Source organism: Penicillium diatomitis (assembly GCF_028827545.1).
Source record: "Penicillium diatomitis strain IBT 30728 chromosome Unknown utg000008l_segment0_segment0, whole genome shotgun sequence".
Taxonomy (NCBI): Eukaryota; Fungi; Ascomycota; class Eurotiomycetes; order Eurotiales; family Aspergillaceae; genus Penicillium; species Penicillium diatomitis.
The window spans coordinates 1,464,159-1,491,801 of record NW_026623180.1 but is presented as its reverse complement, the minus strand read 5'-3'; the positions used below and the strand labels follow the sequence as shown (position 1 = coordinate 1,491,801).

Here is a 27,643-nt window from a genome sequence, read left to right as displayed (position 1 = left end):
CTCCAACATCTTTCGTCACTACCAGGTGCAATCGGTGTCGTTCTCGAAAAACACGATGCGCAGGAAATCCTCCACTCCCATGCGCGGCATGTGTCGATGTCAGAGCGACATGCGTGTACTCGGAGGCTGAAAAGCGCCGCTCCATCACAGAAAGGCATGTTACTTCGATAGTATAATTGGAATATACCTATTCAGACAAAAATGTCGCTCAAGCTGATGAGACATCTAGGGAGTATCGTGAACTACTCTCCCTGTCTCATGCTCAGCCGGTATCGCCACAGCCGTCGCAAGCAACATCTCGTTCTCAGGCCAAAAGAAAGGGGCGAGAAAAGTCGCGCTATCTACAGAGGCGAGAATCCTCCCTTCACGACTGTAGTCTCGATACGCCTCCAATTGCACCACATACTATTGAAGCTTCCGCCTCCGGCAATTCCCAAAATGAGACCGTCCTTGAACGAGATGACTGGTGGTATGAGGGAACCAGAAATGTGCTTCTGCATCGATCAGGCGAACATCGTAAGTCAGTTCATCCAATCTAGAGTACGAGCGTGACATGATTCATCCGACAGACTCCAGACTTCCTGGGACCCTCTGCGGCTACTCATATGGTTGAGCGCCTCAACCCTGGCTCAAAAAACCTGGCTTGGGATGCGCGTCCGCTATACGGTGACCCATTGTCTCTACAACGGTCTATTACGCCATCTCTTCCGGGTCTCCCCCCGATCGAGTTCGCGAAACATCTTTTCTGGGTGCAATTCTCCTACATCGGTACCATATTTTCCCTTATTCATCCCCGACAGTTCGAGGAACGACTGCTTTTCGTCTACAATCGACCTGCGGATTTCTCGCGACTCGAGAACCGTCTCATCTACTGCCAAACCCTCTTAGTACTGGCATTTGGTCTGATGTATTCGGTAAATCAGTGGTCAGGGGATGACGGTCCTCCAGGTTTCAAGTTCTTTAAACATGCACTGGAACTCTTGCCAGATATTCACGAAGAAGGCTCAATCTTCTTCGTTGAGGTTCTGTGCTATGTTGCCTACTTTATGCAAAATCTGAATAGACGAGATGCCGCTTTCATTTACGTACGTTGACGATATGTGGGTGTGATATCAATCTCTCGTCGAGCAGAAGCTTACAAGTCCTTGATTTTTTTTTGGCAGATCGGTCTTGCCCTGCGCATGGCAATTTCACTAGGGCTTCATCAAGAAGTCTCCGACCCTATGATCAGTGAGAAGGATCGCAATCGCCGCCGCAGTGCGTGGTGGTCCGTCTACAGTCTGGACCGGTAAGAAGTTTGACTTCCACCCGGGCAGTGCTATCATCTTGGTTACTCATCTTTGATCTATAGCGTCCTCTCGGTCAGGTCAGGCAATCCGATCACAATTCAAGATGACGATATAGGTACATCTTGGCCGGCTGCTCTTGTACGTTTTCGATTTGCATTCCACCTCTTTTCACTGTTCACTGAATCAAATGTTGGTGTTAGGACGGGTCAATCCGCGATCCTTGGCCATCGATTGTCTTGACCTATTACACACAAGTCTCTCGAATCCTCGGGCGGATTGGAGAAGGTGGGCCTTCACCAAAATCTGACCCTAGACCTTTCTCCTCTGACCAAACTCGACCCTAGAAATCTACCGCAAGAAACCTCGCTCCGGTTCCAACCTGATCAAATCGGTCCAAAGTGTCATGAACGACCTGTCAGCTTGGTTGGGATCAATCCCGGACTCCCTTCGGATTGACTTCAACGAGCTAGAGTCACACGTGAACCGGGAGACTGTATCAGTCAATCTGCATTTCTACTCATGCGTCAATATGACAGCACGACCTTTGGTCTTTTACGTTATCAAAAGACGCCTTGACGCCGGCGCGAACGGAACCACCCTAGAAGACTGGAAAGATGGACTCGCGCCAAATACCGTCGCAGTTATCGAAAGCTGTATATCTGCGGCCCGAGCCACCATCATGATCATGGATGCCGCTGATAAGCACAGCCTGATTGGTATGAACCAACTCGCCTTCTACTCAGGCACTGATTGCTTCGACCACTTGTTGCAGGGCAATTGCTGACAGAGTAATGCTATGTGACAGCTACATATGGTTATCTGGATGGCGATTATATTTTTGCTGCAGCACTATTACTGGTCATGGTTAACGCTGCCTTCCCATATAACGAAGCCAACGAGCGTTCGATGGACATGGCTCTCAACCTTCTCCGAAAAATGGCCAACAAAGGCAATGCATATCTTGAATCACGTCACGCCCTTCTCTTGGAACTTAGGACAGCGATTGATCCCCAGTGCAATGGGAATACTGAGCAGAACCCTAATCCTGACCTACAAGTTCGTGATAACCCAAACAGTGACAGAGCGCCGAGTTCAGGAGCTGCAGCTGCCGATCCAGAGACGCCACCGATAGCGTTGAATGATTGGCAGCAAGCTTCTCTCTTCCCATCATTCGGGAATGCATCATTACAGATTAGTCTTGACGATGATCCAGCTCTATGGGAAGGTGCTCTGGACCAGATCAATATCGACATGGATACGGATTGGATTGAGAGTACTTTGAGGCGTTAGTCTTGCGGGTTGCACCGACCTGATTCATGAATCTGACAAACTGAGAATTCTTTACATTCGACCTCGCTCCAATTTTACTAGGCTTCTTAGGATAGATGCACTGTTAGAAATCTGGCCTGCTGATGCTGTTTCGCGACGAGTGTGTAACTGTGTGCTAGTGTAGCACTAGGAACAGCCGCAAGTTACTGTCAGAAAATCTGGCAATCATCGTTCTGACGGCAACTTGCGTACCAAATGACCGCCACTTGTACTAGAGCCCATATCAGAACGCCACAGGCTCAGAATCTGAGGCCCCGTCTACCTGCTGACCACCAGGGGTGCATGTTTTGGGACTTGGTATTTGACTTGAAGATGATAAGAAGCTTGATCTCAAAGCCGCCAGTGGCTTATCGAGTTGTTGCGTCGGCCCGACGGTCCCGATAGCCGGCCATCGGCCCGACACGTGACTCGTCTTCAGTAGAGACGAATAGTTGGTAATCAAATCACAAAGCATTGAGGACCAGTTGGAGGGGTCCATGTCATAAATAAGATCCCAGGTTCTTGTATATCTCTCCAAAGTCGTTGTCCTGGCCAAGTACCAGTCTTGGCGAAGTATCGAGATGGACAACACAGGCAAGATCACCATTTCTATCGACCGAGGGGGCACGTTCACAGATGTACATGCCATCGTGCCTGGTCGTTCTGATATCATCTTGAAGTTGCTCTCGGTCGACCCATCTCACTACCAAGATGCCCCAACGGAGGGGATTCGGCAGATTCTAGAGCTCGCTACCGGCAAGCCACACCCCCGTGGCCAGCCATTGAAGCTCGACCGCATTGGCTGCCTTCGCATGGGCACAACTGTTGCTACAAATGCTTTACTGGAGCGCAAGGGTGCCCGATCAGTGCTATTCACGACAAAGGGCTTCCGTGATCTTCTCAAAATTGGAGACCAATCTCGCCCAGCGATCTTTGACCTATCCATGACACGCCCCGGTGTGCTGCCCGAAGGTGTTGTCGAAGTGAATGAGCGAGTGGTACCCTGTCACTCTGCAGCTGACGACAAATGTTTTCCCGACGCTCGATTGGTCCAAGGTGTGACTGGTGAGAAGTTTCGGGTCGTCCAAGAATTGGATCTTGATCATGTACGGGCCGAGCTGCAACGTCTCAAGGAGCAGGGTTATCAATCTCTCTCAGTAGCTCTGGTACACTCCTATGCATATCCGGACCACGAGAACCAGATCGCCGAAATTGCGGAGCAGATGGGATTCTCTGTTACCCTCAGCTCCAAGCTCCAGCCCATGATTAAGGTGGTGCCACGAGGAATGTCAGCTGCAGCTGATGCCTACCTTACCCCTGTGATCAAGACTTATATCGACTCTATCTCTGCCAGCTTCGAAGGCGGCCTCGGCAGCAACCAGTCTTGTCGCTTCGAGTTCATGCAGTCTGATGGAGGTTTGGTCGATTTTCGCAAATTCAGCGGGCTGAAGGCTATTCTGTCTGGGCCTGCTGCCGGGGTAGTGGGATTCGCAGCGACGAGCTGGGATCCCGTTGAGAAAATTCCCGTCATTGGTTTTGACATGGGTGGCACATCTACTGACGTCTCACGCTATGATGGACACCTGGAGCATGTATTTGGGTCCAAGGTTGCGGGAATCATGATCCAGTCACCGCAACTGGACATCAACACGGTGGCGGCTGGTGGCGGCTCGATATTGACATACCGCAATGGGCTCTTCTACGTTGGTCCAGAGTCTGCCAGTGCTCATCCAGGCCCTGCGTGCTACAGGAAAGGAGGGCCCCTTACTGTGACCGATGCCAACCTTTTTTGGGTCGATTATTGCCCGAATATTTCCCTCATATCTTCGGTCCCAACGAGGACGAACCGCTCGACACGGAAATCACTGCGAGGAAGTTCCATGAGCTTACCACGGAAATCAATGAAGAGCGTCGGCAGAGGTCACAGTCCGAGTATTCGGCCGAGGATGTCGCGCTAGGATTCTTGAAGGTCGCTGACGAGTCAATGGCCCGACCCATTCGCAATCTCACCGAGGCTCGCGGATTTGAGACCGCATCGCATCATTTGGCTTGCTTTGGAGGCGCTGGAGGTCAGCATGCTTGCTCTGTGGCTGAGTCTCTTGGAATTTCGCGCATCATCATTCACAAGTACTCCTCAGTCTTGTCCGCTTATGGTCTGGCGCTTGCAGAGGTGGTCAAGGAGTCTCAAGAGCCGGTATCGTCGGACTATCTTGCTTCTCAGAGCTCCCTTCTTCAGCGGTTCGAGAATATGGCCGCGGCCGCCACGAAAGAAATGCAGGGTCAAGGATTCGAGCCGAACCAGGTGCGACATGAACAATATCTCAACATGCGCTATGAAGGATCAGATACTAGCCTGATGGTCTTACGGCCAAAGGATACTTCTGATTTCCTTGCTGAATTCCGTGAGCGTCATCGACGAGAATTCAATTTCAACTCCGATCGGCCTGTGTTAGTGGACGATATTCGTGTGCGATCCATCGCCTCGTCGAAAGTTCGTACTGAGCGCAGTCCTATATTACAGCTCAATGATGCCACTCTTCGCAACGTGACATCAGCGCCTGCAGGCACAACTTCGGCGTACTTCGATGGCCATAGTGCGCGAGTTGATACTCCGGTCTATCTGCTTAATCAGCTGGAACGACACACTCGTATTGAAGGCCCTGCTATGATTATTGATAAAACGCAAACGATTGTTGTCGCTCCCAAGGCGGTAGCCAATATACTTGAGACTTGTATTGTCATCGATATACTGGAAGATAGACAAACAAGCTTAATCCCAGCAGCTCAACAAGCAGCCGATGTCGACCCAATCAAGCTGAGCATCTTCGGACACAGATTCATGTCCATCGCCGAGCAAATGGGACGGACACTTCAGAAGACATCCGTGTCAACTAATATCAAGGAGCGTCTGGATTTCTCGTGCGCTCTTTTCTCGCCAGACGGAGGATTGGTTGCCAATGCGCCTCATGTTCCCGTGCACCTGGGCTCCATGCAGTTTGCTGTCCGATATCAACATCAGAAATGGCTGGGGAATCTTAAGGACGGAGATGTTCTTGTCGCGAACCATCCCAGTTGTGGTGGCACCCACCTCCCGGATATCACGGTAAGAGAAAGCGTCCTGGATTCATAACTGTACCGGACTGGGTTAACGCTTTGTCTAGGTAATCACGCCCGTCTTCGACAGGCCAGGCGGCAGTGAGATCATCTTCTACGTCGCCTCACGAGGACACCATGCGGACATTGGTGGAATTTTGCCAGGATCCATGCCACCTAAATCCACCGAACTATGGCAGGAAGGCGCTGCGATTGAGGGCGACAAGATCGTTAGCAACGGAGTGCTTGACGAGGCTCGTCTGATTGAACTCCTAGTCACCAAGCCTTCGCAATACCCTGGTTGCTCTGGAGCTCGATGCATCAGCGATAATTTGTCTGATCTCAAGGCGCAGATCGCGGCGAACACGCGAGGTATCAATTTGATTCAGACCCTGATCAACGAGTACGGCGTGACCACGGTTCAAAAGTACATGTATGCCATACAGGCTACTGCCGAGACTGCCGTTCGTAATTTGTTGAAGGGTCTGCATCGAAAGTTTGGGGGAAAGCCTCTCGAAGCGGTTGACTACATGGACGACGGCACTCCCATCTGTCTCAAAGTCACCATTGACGGATCTTCAGGATCTGCAATCTTCGATTTTGCGGGCACAGGCCCCGAGGTCTACGGCAGTTGGAATGCGCCGATTGCCATCACCCATTCAGCCATCATCTATTGCCTCCGCTGCATGATCAACGCCGATGTTCCGCTCAATCAGGGGTGCCTGGCTCCGATCGACATTCGAGTCCCGTCTCCTAGCATCCTCTCTCCAACAAAGACGGCAGCAGTTGTTGGAGGCAACGTGGTTACATCCCAACGTGTGACCGACGTTGTATTCAAGGCGTTCCGAGCCTGTGCTGCATCCCAGGGTTGCTGCAATAATCTGACCTTCGGTACCGACGCCAAGATCGATGCCGAAACTGGAAAAGTCATCACGCCGGGCTTTGGTTACTACGAGACCATCGCCGGTGGTGGTGGTGCAGGAAGTACTTGGAACGGCCAGAGTGGTGTGCAGGTTCACATGACCAACACTCGCATCACAGATCCCGAAATCCTGGAAAAGCGCTACCCTACATTGCTTCGACAATTCACCCTTCGTAACGGCTCGGGCGGTCGTGGCAAGAATCCTGGCGGAGAGGGAGTCATTCGTGATATTGAGTTCCTCGCTCCCATGCAATGCTCCATCTTGTCTGAGCGCCGCGTGCACCGTCCCTATGGGTTGGAAGGTGGTGAAGATGCCCAGTCGGGCCTCAATATGTGGATCACCAAGGACACACAGAGTGGAGAGCAACGCTGTATCAATATCGGGGGCAAGAATACAGTTTCTGTTCAAACGCACGATCGAGTGGTCATCATGACCGCTGGTGGTGGCGGCTGGGGCTTGCAAGATGTCGCTTGTTGAATTCAATCTCATGTAGGCCTAGACACTTGAGGTGAAGGCCTACTTTTCTTGATCTTTTCAGATGACGATTATACATACAAGACTAAGATTACATGATTCTGGGAATTCAGCGATGATAATTTGGCACTGGTTTGGCTGGCAGTCGTAGATAGTGTTGAGATAGCTTGGTGGTCAGGCGTGTCACCAGCGTGGTGCGCGCCCACGCACACCACCTTCGTAGCTTAGATAGGCACCTCTCACCAGATGCAATCTCACCATTCCTTTCTCCCCTCTTTTGGGTCTGCTACGTTTTCCCAGTAGCCTCTAATAGATAGAACGCTACAAACTTAGTGCTTACACTCTCTTCCTGAAGAAGAACAGCCAGATAGTTCGGGTGTTTTGAATGACTTAACTCACTCGTAGTAAAGAACAGCATGGTGTCAAAAGAAATGGAACTTTATCTTTCTGTATAGGCCTCTTCAACAACACAGAACTTTCAAGTGATTGATCTGGAGACAGACAATATTGAGCATTCGTTCATTTTCTGATTGTGATGACCTACAATTTCATGGCTGTTCAACAAAGCGCGACACGACCCGTGACATAGATTTTCTCATCAGGCGAGTTTCTGTCAGTCTCGACTTCAAATAGGTCTCTTGAGGAACGATCGAAGTCACGACATACTCCTACTGTACGCCGTACGGAGCGTCGGCTGTAGTGGACCGTGATTTGCTCGAATACAGTTTGCCACTGGCCCCGCTGACGAAAGATCTTTCACTCTAAATCCAGGTACGCCTTCATAGTCGTGATGCTGCGTAGGTGAGTGTGGATACGATCAAGTTCGCCTGAGAAAAAAAACTTCTTCACTAACCGAACTTGAGGGGGGACGCGATTGAACCTCGGATGATCGCAACGATTTAACCCTCGGGCAATACTCGGGTCATACTGACTCAGAACGGAGTGTTTGACTTTCACGTCATCGGTCGTCGCATCCACTTCTAGAGAATTTAGCCGGGTCTTCCCCTAGGCACGGATCGTTTGGTCCGACGATGCAGGCGCGACCAGTGTGCATCTCGCTATATTCTCCGGAGGGTTTTATTGGACAAGCAATCGTCAGTTGTCGGCTGGCCGGGGAGGTAGCAGCGAGACAACATCACCGCAGTGCATTGGTAAAGGCGGACTCGAAATGAATTTAATCGATGAATTTAAGGTTGACTCCCGAAATGGAAAATCCGGTGGATCTTAACCGACCCATTGGGTCCACGTGCCCGCAGTTGCTCAGTTACATAAGCATCACATGTTGCCGTGCTTGGTCTTTTTTGGTCGCGTCAACTGATCAAAGGAAAAAATTGGGACGTTGTGGGCAGCTTAGACAAGGCGTTGAAGCCGTTTCGCAACTTCTCTGATCATGTCCTCTCTCAAACTATCCATCTGCTGAACTCGTCATCGCCGTCGCCGTAAGGTAACTACACTACGGCTGTCGTGGTGCTAATTTCACTCCAAGATTGTTTCCTGGTTCCTCCAACTCCCCACTATTACTCTTCGACCCCTCTCCGAATGACGGAGGCTCCGCCTATTGTCTTTATCGCCAGGTAAGGAGGATGGCTCAGCTTTAGCTGGCATATTCGTGCCGTAGCTGATGGAAATCACGCAGGCATGGTGCCCGCCTCGATGCAGCAGATAAGAACTGGCACCTCACATCTCCTACCCCGTATGACCCCCCGCTGTCGTATGGGGGTTGGCTACAGGCGAGGGCGCTGGGTCTTCGCATCGCCAGCCTCCTCGAGGCACCTCAGTATGCAGGCAAGGAACCAGAGTCTCTTCTTGGTCATCCTGCCGCCTCGAGCAACCCGACCACAGCCACCTCGTCGTCGATAAAGCCAGGACCGCCTCTGCGATACAATTTCATCATCCACACTTCGCCATACCTACGATGTTTGCAAACGGCTATCGGTGTGAGTGCAGGCCTCAGTCATCATCGATCAGCTGAGCATACCTCGGAATCGTCGCCCCTTTCCGGCGCGACTCAGGATCTTGTGACTGAGAACGGGGCCCAAGACAAACGGCCACTGTTGCGCGTGGACGCTTTCCTGGGCGAGTGGTTGTCCCCAGACTACTTTGAGCAAATCATACCACCTCCTCCATCAGAGAAGATGGTCGTCTCGGCAAAAACCGAGCTGCTTCGTCGAGGCGAGGGAATTCCCAACCCCAGAAATTCGCGGTCGACGTCAGGTCACTTCCCAGGAGGCTGGGGCAGCGACTCAGCCTCGAAAACCACCGAAAAGGAACATGAACGTCAAGTGTTTCCGGGGAACGCTGCTGGTAGTTCAAGCCTTGGGGAGCTGTCACAAAGACCGCGATCGAGCACTTTCAATACCCCCACAGACCCCGCCATCCCACGAGGCCGAGCTCTAGGCCGTCTGAACACCGACATTCGTCCCTCGATTCTCTCTGCATACAAACCTCCCACGCCCAGTTACGCCGTGTCTCCTTCAGATCCGATTCCAGTCGGGTACGTCGCGCACGCACGAGACGCCTGTACCAGGATTGACTATCAATGGGATAGCATGCGCACCCCGTACTGGGGTACAGGAGGCGAGTACGGTGAAGAGTGGGGTCTGATGCACGAGAGGGTACACGCTGGGTTCCAAAAGATGATCGATTACTATCGGGACGGTGAAAGTCCCAGTGACAGAGGCCGTGCATTGTCGAACGGATCATCCCCCGTCGAAGGTCCCACGCAGACCGTGCTGATCATTATCACCCACGGAGCAGATTGCAACGCCTTGATTGGGGCGCTTGCTGGGAGATCAGTCCTTCTTGACATTGGTACTGCCTCCCTGACCATGGCTGTGCGACGCGATCGCCTCGGGGTTGCTTCCAGTCCTTCGTCCGACCGCGTGCCAGAATCTTTGAGGGCCCCTAACTTGCCTTCCTCATTGACCGACCGAGGAGCGCGATTAGTCTCCCAGGAATACTCTTTACAACTCATTGCATCTAATGATCATTTGCGTGCGGGGGTGAACCCCTCCCAGCTCGCCTCCCTCACTTCCCCGACTGCCCCTCAACCTCTGCCGCCACCATCGATCTCCTCCTATCGCAATCGAACTGCCTCTCGCCCATCCGCCTCTATCCTGCAGGGCTCCTTTGTGATTGATTCCACTCCCAAAATCAATACAAATATGCGCAACTGGTCTCAAAACAGGCGCTCCTCTCCGACCTCGGCACCGCCACGAGGCGGACCTGGCCTGTGGGGCTCTATCAGGTCCCCCACAATCGAGGCCGACGAAGACGCCGACGAAAACTATGTGCCCAATTTTGGAAATCCAACTTTGGCACGTCCTGAGAATCACGAGAAATCAGATACTGACCCTGACCAAACCAATGGACCGGGTGGACTGAAGCAACTGCCTCGGAGAACTGCCTCTCAGCGTGGCTTGTGGGGCAGCGCTCAGACTTTGGACGATCGCAATGCCACCTCACGACGACGGTGGACGGTCACCGATCAAAAGTTGTAATCATGAGACATGAACTCTTCTTCTGTTACTTTCGGGCGAATCTGCTACTACGGTTTCCATGAGGGCTTCTCAACTCTTTCATTTTCGATGGCTTCTGGCGCGGTGTTTGGCGTGAATCCAGATCCCTCCCATGTGAGGAATCCAGACATAGCATCTCATAGCGAACTCATAACGAAATCATATCATTTTTTTCTATTCAAGGATTGCTCGTATCAAGAATGGAGTAGCGTACATTTACTGGTCAACAATGGAGGATTGCCTCCGTAGAATCGTAGATTAGTGATCCCAGAATAGATAACTCAGGCATCAAGGCACCCGTGCCTGTCATGGACTCAGCCACAATCGGCGATCGCTTCCCCGGATCTTCGGGTCTCTTGCTTGTAGCTCTCCAAGTAAACAACAGATTAACTGCCCTCGTTCTGATGTCAGCGTTCGAGTCGGGTCCTCCATCCAGCGTATATATTGCAGTGCCTCATTGGTCTCACTCAAGCGATCCAAGCTCTATCCCTCTCTCTTGTCTATCTCATGGTACCTATCAACTCCGACGGTCTGACCGTCACCCATGATTCGGGCCGAACAGGCTCGCCCGATCTCCGTCTGATCCACTTCAACGACGTGTATCATATTGAGTATGTCTGTCTTGACCGTCAAATATTGCTTCCTCATTTTACCGGCTTCTTCCAAAAGGACTCTGCTAATACGTAGAACTGCAGGTCAGGGTCCGCTGAACCAGTGGGCGGTGCCCCCCGCTTTCAGTCTCTCGTGAATCACTACCGCGATGACTCGCAATACGTGAACCAGCCTGGTGTCCTTACCTTTTTCTCGGGTGATGCCTTTAATCCCAGTCTCGAGAGTACTGTCACGAAGGGTCGTCACATGGTTCCCTTCCTGAATAAAATCGGTATCGACGTCGCGTGTGTGGGAGTCAGTCACTTCGTCAAAGCCACATTCATGTTTGTTTTGGAACACCTAGCTGACACCTGCAGAATCATGACCTGGATTTTGGCGTGGCCCAATTCCGTCATCTGTCAAGTCAGTGTCATTTCCCGTGGCTGTTGGCCAATGTCCTCGATCCGGCTCTTGGAGAGGATGTGCCGATCGCGAATTGTGGTAAAACACATATGCTCACTTCCTCCAACGGGATCAAGGTGGGCGTCATCGGGCTAGGAGAACGAGAGTGGTGAGAATTTTCTACTTTGCCCTTCTACATCCGTTCTCCTTCGAGTGCTAATCTGCAAGTAGGCTCGGTACAATCAACTCTCTTCCACCGGACCTGATCTACAAATCAGCCTCCGCCACCGCCAAGGAGCTAGCACCCAGGCTACGAGATCAGGGGGCGGAACTAGTCATTGCTGTTACACATCAGCGTGAGCCAAATGATGTCAAATTGGCCAATAGCTTGCCCTCGGGCCTGGTGGACATTGTCATGGGAGGTCATGATCACTTCTATGCTCATTCCATTGTCAACGGAGTTCATGTGCTGCGGTCCGGAACCGATTTCAAGCAATTAAGCTACATTGAAGCCTTCCGCAAACCTGGCGCCGAGGAAGGCTGGAATTTCAATATTGTGCGGCGAGATGTGCTTCGCTCCATTCCTGAAGACCCCGACACTGTCGCGATGGTAGACAGGTTGACGTCGAGTCTCAAGGCCAAGTTGGAAAAGCCCGTAGGGTACACAGCTAGCCCACTTGACAGTCGATTCACGACTGTTCGTCAGCGTGAGTCGAATCTAGGTAACTTTGTGTGCGATCTTATGCGACACTATTACTCCGCCGACTGTGCCATGATGGCGGGAGGCACGATTCGCGGCGATCAAATCTATCCTCCTGGTGTTTTACGGCTAAAGGACCTACTGAATTGCTTCCCTTTCGAGGACCCTGTGGTGCTGATTCGGGTCAGTGGACAGGCCTTACTTGACGCGCTGGAGAACGGCGTCAGTCAACTTCCGGCTCTTGAGGGGCGTTTTACGCAGGTTTCCAACATCGCATTCGGCTTCAAACTGAATAGTCCCTCTGGTTCACGTCTGACATTTGCTCGTGTGGGAGGGCAGCCCATTGATCCTGAAAGATGTTACACTGTTGCCACTCGTGGATACATGGCCCGAGGCAAGGACGGTTTCAGTTCGCTCCTTGTCGAGTCCGAGGGGGAGATGTAGAGGAACTCGTCAGCGAGGAGAACGGAGTACTTATCAGCACAATTCTGCGCCAGTACTTCCTGAGCCTCAAGGTTCTGGGCAAATGGCGCCGTTGGAGCCCAAGTCTTCGACGACATTGGGGAGTAGTGCATCGAGGGTTACATAGTGGCGGTCGTCTCAAGCCACCCTCAGCCCTATCATCACCGGTAGCAGAGAAAGCACCAGCTCGTCGCCTCGAGTCACGACCAGGATTTCAACGGACTGGGCGCGAAGCTTACTATTACGGAAGATTTCCCGAAGAAGTCAAGCCAGAAAACGTTGCCACTAACGAAGCCAACAGCGACGCCATGGACTCGGACTCTGATGATGACCCGGAAATTCTCACTTCGCCTCGGCCTACGAGCAACTACGTCACTTCCCCTGCAAAATCCTCTGCAGACGAAGAACGTCGTCTGAAGCTCGCACGCCGCGTTGTCAGAAAATGGATGCGACATGCCGGACTGGAATCGTCCTTCCTTGACCCAATGGACGGAGAACGCGAGTTCATTCCCCCTTGGACATCGGGCATTGCGCCTCGAATTGAGGGGCGAATTGTGATTGAGAAGGATTAGGCATACATCGCTACGAATCTTGTTGCAAGGGAGAATAGCTGTTAAGCCGGTGACAGAGCTCTAATATGGTCAGCTTTCGTCAATGAACTTGAAGTACTGGCCTCAGGGATGGGCTGATCTGCATCTTCCCTGGTATACTGTGACAAATTTCGGAGGTTCATCCTATTCACTACAATCCTGTTCGCTTTTAGACGTTGCTAATTGAATGAGTGATGATTCAAGTGACGGTTTTAAGACACCTGGGCATAACCTAAGTAAGTAACATACTGCCAAGCAGAAAGATGGCCTAGGTATCAGTTGGAACTTGGCAGGTTTCAAAAAGCAGTTGCAGTAGATACGGCGTATCTTGTAGTACATACTTCGATGCTGTGTTCAAAGCTGCCGTTTATGCTACTACATCGATACTCTCATCCTGGATGGTTTTCGTTGTCAGCGGATAGCTTCTGTGAGGGTCTCTGCAAAGACCTCTTCAATAGAAATCATAGACCTAAACCAGTGATCGTTATATTGCAGCTCTCTGTTTACACAATTATTGTCTGATGATTCACGCTGGTCAGACGGGAAGAAGAGCGCCGCGGTTGCCTCTACACCCGACATAACCGCCATAAATCATATGCCGCTTGGTTGTGATTCGGACACATAGTCAATCCAAGTTTTGATCGTAACGACCAAACATGGGTATCTGCGATTATCTTCCAGAAATTCATGCGCTCCATTGGCACCATTGCAGGGCATATAGTAGGCAAACTTATTAGGTCTACGACCCATATACAGATTATTTAAGAACATCATTCCACATAGATCGAGTCACGAACATTGTCCAATATCCTTCATTCATAGCATTGAGTTATGACAGCCAAGCCTTTGAGCAGAGCAATACGGGTTTGTATTCAGAAGTCAAATCGTAACAGCCAATCAAGCCCCGGAGCTCATTGGACTCCAACGGGTCGAGCACCCGACAAGTTGACCACACGGCCTCCACCGGCCGCGTCCAGCGCTCCTGGTGGTGGTGGACATACCCAGCCGGGAACATCTGGGTCTTCTCTTTCACGGGAGAAGATAGTCTCCCAGATATTGGGGAATCCGGTCGGTAGAGCACCTCGTTGCCGGGCTCCAGGAATGGCGAAACGTGGATTTCTGTGTGTCAAATAGCCGCGCATCAAGCCCTGGCTTAGGAGGGAGGCAAGAATTGTCTCAATTTCTTCCATAAGTAGGAAGTGTTTGTCCGCATCTGGCCCATCTTCGGTGGGCTCGAAGTACGGATTCAAGTCTGCAGGATCGAGATCCGCGCCCGGGTCGCCATCAATCAATTGCCCTGGCACATTATCATGCCAGCAGCCCATCTCGTCGAAAAACCCATCAGGTGCGAGGTAATCCCCAAATCTCTCCAACAGATATTCTGCTGAGGGCAGTTCGGGAGTGTCTAGATTTTGAAAGTCCGGATCGGTGGACTGGTGGATAGTTTGAGAACCGTAAAAGTGAAACTCAACATCTTCGGGGCGTGCTCCTTTTGAAATCTGCGATTGGCCATGTTGCACTTGCAACCACCTGGTAGCTACAGCCAACTTCTCGAGGTAGAGGTATGGTGGGGGTCCACGCTGCGCCTGCGCTTGAGGGTCCCCGAGGTAACCGCTGTGGATGAAGACTTTTCGACAGAATGACCGCCAGACCATGATCTCGCAACGGTTCCGGAGGGTGAGCAAAATCCCCTTTCGCGAAAACCACTCCGCGGCAGGCGAGCTCGGGGAGAGGTACTCTCGAAATGCGATGTAATCACCCCGGACAATCAATCTGCACAGTTGCTCGAACTGCTCAGTCAATCCATTTGCCTCGGGTCGCTGCAAGAGCCCCCGAGATGGGAAACGGCCCATGATAATGTTACAGGGGATTAAGTACGCGAGAATCAGGTGTCGCTGGCTGATTGCTTGTCGGTGACATTGCTCATAGGCGGCCTGGAGAGCCACAAGAGCTGGGTAGAACAAGTTGTTGGAGAATAGATATCGACCGAGGTAGTAGAGGTAGGTGACTCGCTGTGAGGCAGGGAAATGCGCTAATGGAGGGGATTGGGCACTGATACTGGCGAACATTTGTTCGGCGTTGCGTAGCTTGCCACACTAAAGAGGTCCGTATTCTCACGTCAATATTTTCAAGGTACCAAGAACCGACGAATCGCGGCTTAGGCAAAGGAAATCACTTACCTGGAAGAGAAGTTTGAGACACAGATTGGCCATGAGATAGATTCCCACCCGCTTTCCCTCGGGCTTGCTATGAGGGCCTGGGTTGCCGGTGCGATCGGTCAAACACTTGATGAAAGCCTCACGCACGACGTTCGCTGACTGCTCCACCAGTGTGACTTTCTCATTACCTTCTTCGTTACCCATGCTGTCCTCCATACGCAACATATGTGCGATCAGTTCCGGCCGGCGGTCTAATCCCATGGCGAGCTTTGCCAAGACTTTTGATAGGTAGAGAACGGTAGGCAGTACTATGACACCCATTTGACTGTCTCCAAGAGCTAGGACGCATTGACTGCAAATGGCGCAGAGCGAGGCTCGTCATCAGCCTCCATGTTTTTCTAAGATTGAATCGGGCGCCTTTCGGGTAGGAAAGCGAGCCCGGGTCTCGTAAAATTGTACTCGAGAACACTCACTTGAGCAAGGCTTTTAACTGTTTGTATGTGTCGAGTAGATTATCGGTATTGACGTCGCGGAGAAATGTGAAGTAGAGCTTCATAAAAGTCGGGAAAGCCGTCCATGACGAAGAGCCTTTGGTCCGCGGCACCAGCGCCTCGCATCGTGACAAGAGGGCGGACTCGCTTTCGTTACCGGGCGGATATCGTTGTCGAAGTTCCTGGACTATGCGCTGATAGGCATCCGACAAGGGAGGTTCAATCTGCAGAAAGTCTTGCAGCTTGGCGCCATCGCGGTTTTGGATCTGGACGGCGACGCCGGCGAGGAATTCGTCCAATATGGAGGGAGGACCCGCCATTAGAGGCTGATTGACGAGCGAGACTCCCAGAATTTGAGACGTGCTGATCGATGGATTAAAGCGACACTGATCACAATTCCATGATGCGAGATGGGTACTTGAACAAATTTGCGAGGTGCAGTTTCATGCAGCTCGGCGCAGTTTTGCAGGCAGCTGGTGGTCAACAAAGATCAAGAAGCTTATCGGCGCAAAGTGACAGACGGGTTAAGATCGGCGAATGTCCGCGTCTTCTTGGGGGCACTGGGCCAGGGCGGTCTCCAGTTCACCGCTTTTCAGACTTGTGGCCTCGGAAGCAATTTGAAGCAGCGTTTTCCTTTGCCATCAACTACTGGGAAAAATTCGGCGCAAGAGAACCATGAACAACAATCCTGGATGTGTGTGGTGAAGTAGAGTTGATCATCGAAGAATAGGGAGAAAACAAGTCCCAGAGCCGATATTCAATATATTCGAGCGTTCGGCCTCCTGTGTCTTCGGTCCCACAGGGCCCGACTGTACACTACGCTTCCAGGTTTACGCTTCGTTTACATCAATTCAACACTGGCAGGGCCTTGTCGCTCACTCGTTCTAAGTGGAAGCAGTATCTGCTCGACGCCTGGAATGGTCCAAAAATGTTCCCAACATTTTCAGCTACAGCGCATTAGTCTTGGTAAAGACGCGGTGCAATGGATGTATCTCTTTGTCCATGCCGATTTTAACTAATAGGTAGCGCGCTAAGGTGCCATTGTCCGCTGTCCGATGAGTTAGTCAGCTCGGTGCCTGTTGCCGCGAGGCCAGAAACTAAGTCACTATGACTGTCATTCCAATACTAGCATTAGATGGTATCTAGGTAGAGGGTTCCATGCAGATAGAATATCATATCAAAGGGCAGATAGGCGGCGTCAAAACATCAGTTGGTTCGTTGGTATTCCGCCCAGCTTCAAAGCATTCAAAGACGCTCTTCGCCTTGTTTACCGTCGCCTGCCTGGTGTTACCTACAGGGCGTAATATCGAAGTCACCTGATACGAGGGGAGATTGGAAACAAGTTGGCTCGATCCATGATGCGCATAGCTTACACCATCACATCATGACGGCCCGGACATGTTCTTGAAGTTTGCACATGTCACCGATCGCCCTTTGAAACACTTGGAGCTTGTCTTTTCGGCAAAGAGTATGCAGTCGATCTCGAATCGTGGCTGGTGCAGTTTGAGAAGGAACTAAGAGTGGATGATGGTCAGAAGACTCGGTCCCATTAGTCACTCGACTTAGTGATAATGTTGCCGGATAAATCATTCGGGGTCTATGGTTCCGGGTATCACAACGCCCGCCTGGACGTATTCCTGCGTTATCACCGGACATCCATTTCAGGTAACTTATCTAGCCGCCGCGGGGACCGCCTAAGAAGTTAATGAGTAGTAAGTTCGCGCGTGGGCACATCAATAAGGTATACGATTCAACCAGCTGTGTTTACACCCGTACACTACTTAGGTAAGTAGTGTACCACTGTAACTCGTAGTCAACTACCTACTAGTATACTAGTCACAGGTCAGGAGTTACTATCGTTGGATTCGGGAGTATAGCACAACATTCAAAGTTTGTTTGAACAGATTCCAAGCTTTGACCTTTTCTTATATCGAAAAATTAGAGTAGTAGTAGTAGTAGTAGTAGTAGTAGTAGTAGTAGTAGTAGTAGTAGTAGTAGTAGTAGTAGTAGTAGTAGTAGTAGTAGTAGTAGTAGTAGTAGTAGTAGTAGTAGTAGTAGTAGTGATAGTAGTAGTAGTAGTAGTAGTAGTAGTAGTAGTAGTAGTAGTAGTAGTAGTAGTAGTAGTAGTAGTAGTAGTAGTAGTAGTAGTAGTAGTGATAGTAGTAGTAGTAGTAGTAGTAGTAGTAGTAGTAGTAGTAGTAGTAGTAGTAGTAGTAGTGATATTCGCTCGTGATATTCCTTGATGTTAGCGTCGATCTAAAGCGGAGTACCTGTTGAGTCTTCATCTTTGGTCGACGGGTCCAGGCCGACCGAACCTTTACAGGGAAGAATGACATCATTCCGATTGCATCCACCCTTGAACCTTGACCCCGTCGGCAACTGCCCGGTCCTGACCTTTCCGGCATCCCAGCTCGAGCGGTCCGTCTTCCTTGTTGACGACTCGACGAGTGGAAGTGAACTCCCAAGCAGGTGCGCGGGGACAGTCGGCAAAATTGACGTGTTTACACGTGAATCCGGTCTAGGCCGGGGTTCGCTGGCTCGGAGGGGAGGCAGAGCCCAGGACCAGCCATTGAAACCGCAGGAGGGAAACGCCAACGGTCACATTCACATGCCAAACCACGAACACAAGCTCCACCGGTCACGTCACTTTTGGATAACATCTCCCTTGGTACATGATAGTCGTAGAATAGTAATAGATAACCAAGTCATCCCTCAAACCTCAACAGACCTCGTTCGCCTCCTTCATCCAACCTTTCATTTGCCCGTGTCCTGAACGGACCACCTTCATTCCACCATGGCGGGCTCTCGATCATCTATAGTGGCGCTGATCAAGCATCCCTTTGTGCAGTCTTTCACGTGGATCTATCTGATCCTGCAAGCGGTGCTTCGATTTGTCTTCTCACCTGCACCGCCTCCTCCTTCCGGCCACAACCAGAATCTGCCCCGAAAGAGGGTTGCCGTCATCGGTGCCGGTCTCACAGGTGTCTCGTCTGCAGCACATTGCGTTGGACATGGATTTGATGTGCAGATCTTCGAAGCGAGATCTAAGGACCGAGGTCTCGGCGGGATTTGGAGTGTAAGACTCCCCCGGCGGATGGACACGCAAACGTACAAGTACTCACCGTGCAATAGCGAGTCAATTCAACCTCCGCGCTTCAAGTTCATAGCTTGATGTACCGATTCCACCCGTCAGTCCACTACGACAGTGCGTATCCGTCTCAACAGCAAATCAAAGACCAAATCATCCAGCTCTGGAAACGTTATGATCTGGAACGACGGACTGTGTTTGACACCAAGGTAACCTCGGTGAAAAAGACCGAGGACGGTCAATGGATCATCAACGACGACGAGGAGCAGTACGGCCGCTTCGACGGTGTGTTGACCGCCGTAGGTGTCTGCGGCGATCCCAAGGCGCCGTCTTTACCCGAACAGGACAAATTCAAGGGCCAGATTTTTCACTCTTCAGAACTGGATGGCAAAGATGCCAAGGGCAAGAAGATTTTGATCGTCGGCGGTGGTGCAAGTGCCATTGAAGCCCTGGAATTTGCAGTCAAGTCCGGCGCCGCAGAAATTGATGTCTTGTCCCGTTCCGACAAATGGGTGATTCCTCGCAATATTCTCGTGCAGACTTTGCTCGCTTTGAACATCTTTGGGCAGGAAACTTCCCTTTCGTGGATCCCCGAAGGACTGCTCCGCAAATTCTTCTATCGTGACCTTCAGGATATTGCTCCCACCGACGATGGCATTTTCACTCAAACCCCGATGGCCAATTCAGACTTGTTCAATCAAATCCGCGAAGGCAAGGCTCACTGGCTTCGGGGCGACATTGTCTCCGTGGAGGAGAAGGGCATTGTATTCAATCACCGGTCAAAGGGTGTCCCCAAAGGTGGGCCTGGCAAAGAGCGCTTGGTCGAGGGAGATATCATCGTGATGGCTACCGGCTTCAAGCGTCCTTCGCTCAACTTTTTGCCAGATGAGGTCTTTGAGGAGCCTTACAGCCCGCCGGATTGGTATCTCCAGGTGTTCCCGCCCAAGTTTCCCGACATTTGCGCCAACAACAGCACCTACGTGAACGCCATCGGCACCGTGGGCAATATGCATATTGGCATATATACACGCTTCCTGATTATGTTTTTGACCGATCCCTTGACACGTCCTTCGGAGGGACGCATGAAGACCTGGATTGACTTCACGCGTTTCATGAAGCAGTTCGCACCCACACGGGCGTTTGACTTCTTCACTTACGCCGAACTCATCTACTGGTATGTGTTTGTCCTACTGGTGAACCCCTTCCGATGGAAGTGGGCGCTCTTCGTGTTCTTTGGACTAGGCCGGGCCTTGCCTCTGATGGTGGTGGAACAAGAGGAGTGGTTCCGAAACGAGTTGAAGAAACAACACAAGATTGACAGACCGGATAAGGGAGAGAAAGGTGAGAAAGGCGAAAAAGGCGAAAAAGGCGAAAAAAGCGAGTGAGGCGTACCCCAAGATGATTAGGCGTGGGCCTCGTCAAGTGATGTTGTAAAGGTTTCGATCTAGACGGCTCTGTCAAGTTATTGAATGATCGATCTCCTAGATCATGGCGCCAATTACTAGTACATGGAGTCCAATTCCAGCATTTAGTTCAATTACAGCGTCTAGCTAGAGTATCATGCAAAATTAAGGGTAATTGTAGCCTTAGAGTGTCACTGACCCCAACCTGGAGAGGTTCGACTCGGAGTAGACAAATCTAAAGCCTACTCCTTCTTGATCTCAGGAAGTTTCTCCCCAATGTCATAGGCCAGGTTACCCCGCGAAATCCAAACTGGCAGGTAACCGTTCTCTTCCAAGTACAGCATGGGCCAGAGCGCAGTCACACCAACAAGACAGAAGAAGGTGGCCATCAGGTGCCAGGCCATGACGAGCCAGTAACCAATATGCGGCAGCAGGAACTTGATAAAGTCCGAAGTCTGATACAGATCCTCCTGTCGGGTGATGTAGTACTTGGTGTGGTCGCCGTTGGTAGATGCATCACTTTGTGCCCGGTCGGTGGTCAAATCCAAGACTGTGGTCAATGTCACAGGTGCGACATGGAAGGGGACCAGCCAGATTGAGAAGATCTGGGACATGTTGACATAGAGCTTCAATTGATCCTCATCGAATGCTGTGAATGGTTCCTTAGCACCTTGACTTTTCTCGTTCTTGTAGAACACAGATCGAGAAATCAACGGAGTGAATCACTTACCGACTGAGTGAACTTGCATCTCAATCCGTGGAGACATGATCTTATACCACTGGAAGATCTTGGTAATCCACCACCGGCTTCCATTGAAGCTGGGCACCCGACAGAACGGATGCGCAAACGATGCATCGGGGACGAAGAAACGCTCAATCGCCTTTTGTTGGAGCGAAGGAGGGGACTGGACGAGCAGTTGGATCACTGTCCGGATTTCGGCCACTAGGAAAAGATGCTTGTCAGTCGAGGTGTTTCAAGTGTCATAATTCTGGCAGGAAAGAACGTTGATTCACCTGGTCTTTCCATGATGTATGAGTGTGAGTATACGTTACAATAAGCTGGAGCTGAAGGATGGAAAGTGTCTCGGTTCAAAAAGTTCTACAGTGCGAGTGCAGGATACGTTAAGTCATATGCAGCAGACGAGAATACAATAGAATGGAGTGCTCCGCCAAAGAGTGACATCATTCCTCCGGAACAGACATGTGAAAGGCATCGGAATCCGCAATGAACTTGGCAGCCTGGTCGGTCCACATGGAATTCGGCAGACTTACAGACCAGATACTCATCCGGGGCTTATCATGATATATACAAATAGAATTCTACAGTAGTTGTCTATTTCTTGGCAAGGTATTTACCATTCTGTAGCATCCTTGACGTGAACTTGCAAAAGTCGATTGGGTTTAGATTACTGTGCTTCAGGCGGGATGTGCCAACAAGAGCTTATGGACTCATTGGACTCTCTATGGATGCAAACCTCAAGTGGGTCCTCGGCATCCCGATTCCGCCTGGACAACGAACCTGATCGGGTCGGTTCGAGATGGTTTAAACAGTGGTATCAAGCAAAGCCAGAGGCGCTGTGAACACCAAATTCTATGGGATGTGACATCCTGTCCATGGATACGATCAGACTCGATCAGATTTAATGACTAGACTGCAGTACACCCATCAAGCCCCTGAATAACACCCCAACTCCAGTCAATGAGCACATGACTTTTATGCTTTCACAGCGCGGTGCAGGATGGTTGGTATAATAAGAAAATCATAGATGTGGAGGCGAGGTCCCCAGAAAAACTCCTTTCAAAGGCTTTACCGCTTCCAGGTATCAACCTTCTTGCGGCGCTTATCAAAGATATCACCAACAGCCACACCATCGCTGCGTTGCCCGTCCTCATTTTTGCGCTTCCGGCTTTTCTCAAGCGCGGAGCCACTATTCTTAGACCGACGGGTAAGACGCTCAATACGATCAGCACCCTCGGTAAGGCCTTTCCACTCATCACCACCATAGGTCGAGTCGAGGCGACCTCCACGCTTGGCAAGATCCTTTCGAGTTTCCTTGGGAAGACGGACAAAGTTGGTTTCTTCGTACCGTGTACGCTCCGCCTCATGCTCTCTGTCTTTCTTCGACTTGGTTTGCCGTCCGCCGGCAATGATGGTACTACCGATACTGGGTTCAGCCATAGGCGCCGCCGACATCTCAGCACTGACGAATTCGTCAATGACGTTAGACCGGCGAGGTCGGCGCTCTTGTCGTTCGCGCCGATCAAAGCTGGGCAGAGCAGTAGGCATGATCTTGGGAGGACGGTAGATGCCATCGCTGGGCTCCTCCCTCGAGACCTTGTCTTGAGGTTTCTTCTGCTCCATCTTGGCCTTGGCGAGGGCTGAGATGTTGGGCCGGTATGCCATCTCATCCATATCTTCCTCCTCCTCGTTTTCACTGCTCGCCTCACTGTCATCCCCATCGGAATTCTCGTCGCTGCTTGCATCGACATCCTTGCGGCTTGTCTTGGACTTTTTCGTTTTCGCGGCAGGCTCAGTCCGCTCGGCATCCTCCGCAGCCTTGATGACCTTATCAATTTGGTATTTAAGTCGTCCCTCGAGAGGCCGAACACCACGATCAAGGTACGTTCGCAGCTCGATCAATTTTTTCACAGCCTCGTCGTGAAGATTATCATCCGCAGCATTCTCGGAGCCTTCTTCGCTAGATTTCGTCTGTTTTTGTCGTAATTGAATGATTACCAAAAACACTAGGTTCTGGAGATATGAGAGAAGGATCTCGCTCTTTGTGTCTAGAAGCGAAATGCCGTCCTGGGGCGGCGTGATCGAAACGTCTGCGGGCGCATCTTTCTTTGAGGCTGGTAGGGATGAGGCAGCGCCAACCAGTGAGGTGTTGAGAGTTTCCAGAAGAGCAGAAATCCCGGGGCTTGTGGATTGAACAGTATCTGCCGAAGCCATGATGAATTGCTTTGATCGACGAGTGCGCAGTCCGCGAGCGTCGCAAATCTGTATGTTGCCGGAAATTTTTTGGATAGTTGATTTTCTTATCACCACGTGATAGATGTAGAGCTCCTGGCTTGGTCCATGAGCACCGTATGTATCCGCTTCCGGGTCACGTGTCGCTACCGGTAGCCTTGTCCTTCGTCATGGTGTCTGTCTTTAAAGGTCATCCTTCGTGTTTTGATGGTGTGGTCTTAACTTCTACCGGAATTGAAGTCTGTGACTCTAAGCGCCTCATCGCACTGGTATTCCGCATCTGATTGGCCTAGGTCGGAGTTGGGTAAGATCTATCTGCCTCCTAACGCCTGAATCTCGTACCTACCCTCGTACCCGGTGTTGACATCCATCAAAACACATGAAGCTGTCCTGAACGGAACCACCACCGTGCAACCTACGCGCCCACCATGCGGTTCACCGCCCATGTTTCCTGGCTCGTCCCTGCTTTTCTCTCACTGGCGTCTGTCTCATCGGCCTTTTATCTCCCCGGTGTCGCTCCATCCTCCTACGATAAAGGCCAAGCAGTCCCGCTAAATGTCAACCACTTGTCACCCGGGCTGTCGCGCGACGATCAACTTCACTCAGTCTTCTCTTACGACTACTACAAACCAGAATTCCACTTCTGTCAACCGGAGGGTGGACCAAAAGATGTTAGAGAATCATTAGGAAGCATTCTGTTCGGCGATCGGATTCGCACTTCGCCGCTGCAGCTTCATATGGCTCAAAATGAAACGTGCAAAGCAGTCTGCGGAGAGGTTACATTTGACGCGCGCAGCGCCAAATTCACCAATCGTCGAATTGCGCAGGGATATAACATCAACTGGATTGTGGACGGCTTGCCCGCGGCGCAGCTCAACTACGACAGCAACACAAATACTCAGTTCTATACCCCGGGATTCGCTCTTGGCGACGTGGATCAGAATGGACAATCGGTGCTCTACAACCATTACGACATCATTGTCGAATACCACCGCGTGGGTTTCAGTGGGAAGGATAAATACCGGGTGGTTGGCGTGCACGTGCAACCCGAATCCCGACGTGATTCCCGTGTGCTGGATGATGGTACCGCCGAGTGCGGCACCCAAGACGACCTTCTGAGATTGAGCGAAGAGGTTGACACTTCAGTTACCTGGACATACAGCGTGTACTGGAAAGAATCTTCCACTGCATGGGCCACGCGATGGGACAAGTATTTGCATGTATACGACCCCAAGATCCACTGGTTCTCCCTGATCAACTCCGCCGTTTTTGTTGTCTTCTTGGTGGCCACGGTCAGTATGATACTAGTGCGCGCTCTCAAGAAGGACATTGCCCGGTACAATCGGCTCGACCAAATCGATCTGGATGATTTGAACGGTAGCTCGGGCGCAGTCGAAGACGGAATTCAAGAAGACTCCGGATGGAAGCTTGTACATGGCGATGTCTTTCGCTGTCCCCAGTCGCCTCTCCTGCTGAGTATTTTACTTGGAAATGGTGCTCAACTATTCATGATGACAGGCGTCACCGTTGGTAAGTCGCAACATGAATCTATTCCATTCTTGGATGACTGCGAGTTCGCCGCTTTTGGAGCCTATATCGCTGACCTGCCTCCTCCAGTATTTGCCCTTCTCGGTCTGCTCTCCCCCGCCAATCGCGGGTTCTTGGCCACCGCCATCCTTCTAATTTCCGCCCTCTTCGGGGCGATTGGAGGCTATGTTTCGTCGCGTGTCTACAAATCATTCGGTGGTGAAGCATGGAAGCGCAACATTATTATGACACCTCTTTTGCTTCCGGGGGTCATCTTTTCCACCTTCTTCATTCTGAACCTCTTCGTTTGGGCCAAGGGGTCAAGTGGCGCTGTGCCTTTCGGGACTATGCTTGCGTTGGTTTTGATTTGGTTTGTGATCAGTGTTCCATTGAGCGTGGCCGGCAGCTGGTTTGGCTTCAGGCAAGCGGTATGTTGAACAACATTCTATTCCCTGGCGATCATGACTAGCGATCCACCGTCAATAACCGAACTCAATACTAATCCCTGGCGTCATGAATCTAGGCTATCGAAGGTCCCACTAAGACCAACCAGATTCCCCGTCAGATCCCTCCGGTGTCTGGCAGTCTCCGGCCCATCCCATCTACCCTCATGGCTGGCATTCTGCCGTTTGCCGCCATTTTCGTTGAGCTTTATCTCATAACCACCTCTCTCTGGACCAACAAGATTTATTATATGTTCGGCTTCTTGTTCTTGTGCTATGGGTTGATGATCATCACTTCGGCTGCGACCACCGTCCTGCTAGTGTATTTTTTGCTTTGTGCCGAGAACTATCGGTGGCACTGGCGCGCCTTTGCCGGTGCCGGTATGACCGGTGGCTATGTCTTCCTCAACGCCCTCATCTTCTGGGCCACTCGCGTCAGTTTCGGTGGCTTGACTGGCGCGGTGCTTTATGTGGGATACTCGGCACTGATTGGTTTTGTTGTCTTTGTCCTCACAGGTAAGACCATTGGGCGAATTTTTCAATTCCGTCCGCGCAACCTGCTGCAAGGGAAGCTTGCTAACTCTTTTGAACTATAGGCTCAATCGGCTTCTTCGCTAGCTGGGCATTCATACATCGCATTTACGGGTCTATCAAGGTGGACTGAGGCTGCTTTCCATGACTGGGAAACTTTCCTCTCCCTGGCGACCCTCGACCTGACATCTTTCTTTCAGGGCGATTTTCCCTCGTATACTTTCTCTTGTTTTTCGTTTTTGGCTCTATCCATGTCGACCACAGGCACTTGCATCTTTCCCCGGGGTTGCATTTGATAATGAGACGCATTGTTGTGCTGCGGCGAAAGAGTCCAGTTGTGATTCCCCGGGTATGTTCTTCGTTTACTGCACTCCACCGTATCGTTGCGGTTCGTCTATCTCTTTCGGCAGGATAGATTGATTCTTCGAAAAGCGATATGAAGGTTGAAGTTCTTGTACATAGTAATCCGCTATAATGCATTTATGTGATCACTGAGATGACTTCCTGGTACAAGCACTACTACTACTACTACTACTACTACTACTACTACTACTACTACTACTACTACTACTACTACTACTACTACTACTACTACTACTACTACTACTACTACTACTACTACTACTACTACTACTACTACTACTACTACTACTAGCAGCTTGAACTCAGTTGAAGATAGCAACACTCCCTCCTGTATCAAGTACCATTGTGGCAGTTGACGAGTACTGTGGCTAGAAATGATCTTCCATTCTTACACCGCCAGATCGCATCATCCTCTTGTTGAGGTTCTAGAACCCTCAGAAAGCGCCTATGCGGCAAATTCCAAGATCTTCAAGATTGGAGGAACCCTATCTCTTCACACTGAGCACTGCCCAAAAATAGGTCTTCTCAGAGTCATCGATTTTCACGCCGAGTGGCGTTCTCCACCCACTTCGAGCGATCGGACGGTCTGGACTCGAGGCTTTGTCCCTCCCACATGGGCACCTGTCCTCCAGTACTTCCCACATACCCGGCCGGCAGTGGGGTAGAGTAGGGGACACGCAGGTCTCTCCCCGGTTCCTTGCCATATGGCGGTACCTCAGCCCCGACTCTCGTGACGGGGCTGTTTCATCCCAGCAGGACGCACCCGTGACCTCATTCGGCATTTCCCCCTCGTGGCCTGTGGCTTGAAGACTTGAAGACTTGAAGGCTTCAGACCCAAACGGCGGAAGATTGGGACGGCGGAACCTCCCACGCACTGGGATTATTGTTTTTCCTGTTCACCACTTCTTCGTCACCCAACATACCCACTTCGAACTCAGTCGTGTGGATAGACAGGACGTGCCCCGAGTCCCGACCATCTACACTTGTATTCGAGTCGCTTCAAACACACCACGCACTACTACTACTACTACTACTACTACTACTACTACTACTACTACTACTACTACTACTACTACTACTACTACTCTTCCTCTTTCGTTCTCTATCTTGGCTCCCCCGCTCGCTCTCTTGTCCCCTCCAGCATCCGGCGGCCATCGACCTGCTTGTCCTCTCTTCAACCTCCCCGCCTACGCCACTGGACATTTCAAACCGAGCCACATCTTCTTCCCCGTGCTACCCCGCGTCACCAGATTTGCGATCCCCCTTTTTTTCTCCCGCCTCGTCTTTGAGTAGCGAGCGGCCATACCCTTGCAGCAA

The 27,643-nt window shown here is 51.1% G+C and overlaps 12 protein-coding genes across 12 annotated transcripts; 8 read left to right on the top strand and 4 right to left on the bottom strand.

Annotated features, from left to right (window-relative positions):
- Positions 1–438: 438 nt before the first annotated feature.
- On the top strand, positions 439–2,579 carry N7539_006525 (transcription factor domain-containing protein; the record flags this gene model as incomplete). The annotated part of the gene is made up of 7 exons (XM_056936127.1): positions 439–516; positions 570–1,085; positions 1,164–1,288; positions 1,352–1,427; positions 1,490–1,574; positions 1,634–2,005; positions 2,095–2,579. 7 exons carry the CDS (start codon positions 439–441, stop codon positions 2,577–2,579), a joined length of 1,737 nt encoding a protein of 578 aa, XP_056789051.1.
- A 599-nt stretch (positions 2,580–3,178) lies between these two features.
- On the top strand, positions 3,179–7,090 carry N7539_006524 (5-oxoprolinase; the record flags this gene model as incomplete). Its single annotated transcript, XM_056936126.1, has 3 exons — positions 3,179–4,311; positions 4,332–5,700; positions 5,759–7,090. The coding sequence occupies 3 exons, from the start codon at positions 3,179–3,181 to the stop codon at positions 7,088–7,090; spliced, it is 3,834 nt and encodes a 1,277-aa protein (XP_056789050.1).
- Positions 7,091–8,626: 1,536 nt separating this feature from the next.
- Positions 8,627–10,587, top strand: N7539_006523 (uncharacterized protein; the record flags this gene model as incomplete). Its single annotated transcript, XM_056936125.1, has 2 exons — positions 8,627–8,661; positions 8,724–10,587. The coding sequence occupies 2 exons, from the start codon at positions 8,627–8,629 to the stop codon at positions 10,585–10,587; spliced, it is 1,899 nt and encodes a 632-aa protein (XP_056789049.1).
- Positions 10,588–11,112: 525 nt separating this feature from the next.
- Positions 11,113–13,332, top strand: N7539_006522 (putative 5'-nucleotidase; the record flags this gene model as incomplete). The annotated part of the gene is given in 5 exon segments (XM_056936124.1): positions 11,113–11,216; positions 11,301–11,511; positions 11,574–11,767; positions 11,830–12,738; positions 12,756–13,332. The coding sequence occupies 5 exon segments, from the start codon at positions 11,113–11,115 to the stop codon at positions 13,330–13,332; spliced, it is 1,995 nt and encodes a 664-aa protein (XP_056789048.1).
- Positions 13,333–14,261: 929 nt separating this feature from the next.
- On the bottom strand, positions 14,262–16,320 carry N7539_006521 (uncharacterized protein; the record flags this gene model as incomplete). Its single annotated transcript, XM_056936123.1, has 3 exons — positions 14,262–15,446; positions 15,531–15,861; positions 15,983–16,320. The coding sequence occupies 3 exons, from the start codon at positions 16,318–16,320 to the stop codon at positions 14,262–14,264; spliced, it is 1,854 nt and encodes a 617-aa protein (XP_056789047.1).
- A 1,605-nt stretch (positions 16,321–17,925) lies between these two features.
- Positions 17,926–18,339, bottom strand: N7539_006520 (uncharacterized protein; the record flags this gene model as incomplete). The annotated part of the gene is made up of 1 exon (XM_056936122.1): positions 17,926–18,339. The coding sequence occupies one exon, from the start codon at positions 18,337–18,339 to the stop codon at positions 17,926–17,928; it is 414 nt and encodes a 137-aa protein (XP_056789046.1).
- Positions 18,340–18,794: 455 nt separating this feature from the next.
- N7539_006519 (flavin-containing monooxygenase) lies at positions 18,795–20,473 on the top strand (the record flags this gene model as incomplete). The annotated part of the gene is made up of 2 exons (XM_056936121.1): positions 18,795–19,076; positions 19,133–20,473. The coding sequence occupies 2 exons, from the start codon at positions 18,795–18,797 to the stop codon at positions 20,471–20,473; spliced, it is 1,623 nt and encodes a 540-aa protein (XP_056789045.1).
- A 260-nt stretch (positions 20,474–20,733) lies between these two features.
- N7539_006518 (uncharacterized protein) lies at positions 20,734–21,518 on the bottom strand (the record flags this gene model as incomplete). The annotated part of the gene is made up of 3 exons (XM_056936120.1): positions 20,734–21,140; positions 21,222–21,434; positions 21,506–21,518. The coding sequence occupies 3 exons, from the start codon at positions 21,516–21,518 to the stop codon at positions 20,734–20,736; spliced, it is 633 nt and encodes a 210-aa protein (XP_056789044.1).
- Positions 21,519–22,298: 780 nt separating this feature from the next.
- lcp5 (small subunit rRNA maturation protein LCP5) lies at positions 22,299–23,444 on the bottom strand (the record flags this gene model as incomplete). The annotated part of the gene is made up of 1 exon (XM_056936119.1): positions 22,299–23,444. The coding sequence occupies one exon, from the start codon at positions 23,442–23,444 to the stop codon at positions 22,299–22,301; it is 1,146 nt and encodes a 381-aa protein (XP_056789043.1).
- Positions 23,445–23,890: 446 nt separating this feature from the next.
- N7539_006516 (transmembrane 9 family protein) lies at positions 23,891–26,096 on the top strand (the record flags this gene model as incomplete). The annotated part of the gene is made up of 3 exons (XM_056936118.1): positions 23,891–25,417; positions 25,513–25,948; positions 26,029–26,096. The coding sequence occupies 3 exons, from the start codon at positions 23,891–23,893 to the stop codon at positions 26,094–26,096; spliced, it is 2,031 nt and encodes a 676-aa protein (XP_056789042.1).
- Positions 26,097–26,261: 165 nt separating this feature from the next.
- On the top strand, positions 26,262–26,618 carry N7539_006515 (uncharacterized protein; the record flags this gene model as incomplete). Its single annotated transcript, XM_056936117.1, has 2 exons — positions 26,262–26,312; positions 26,460–26,618. 2 exons carry the CDS (start codon positions 26,262–26,264, stop codon positions 26,616–26,618), a joined length of 210 nt encoding a protein of 69 aa, XP_056789041.1.
- A 321-nt stretch (positions 26,619–26,939) lies between these two features.
- On the top strand, positions 26,940–27,615 carry N7539_006514 (uncharacterized protein; the record flags this gene model as incomplete). Its single annotated transcript, XM_056936116.1, has 2 exons — positions 26,940–26,992; positions 27,321–27,615. The coding sequence occupies 2 exons, from the start codon at positions 26,940–26,942 to the stop codon at positions 27,613–27,615; spliced, it is 348 nt and encodes a 115-aa protein (XP_056789040.1).
- Positions 27,616–27,643: the final 28 nt, after the last annotated feature.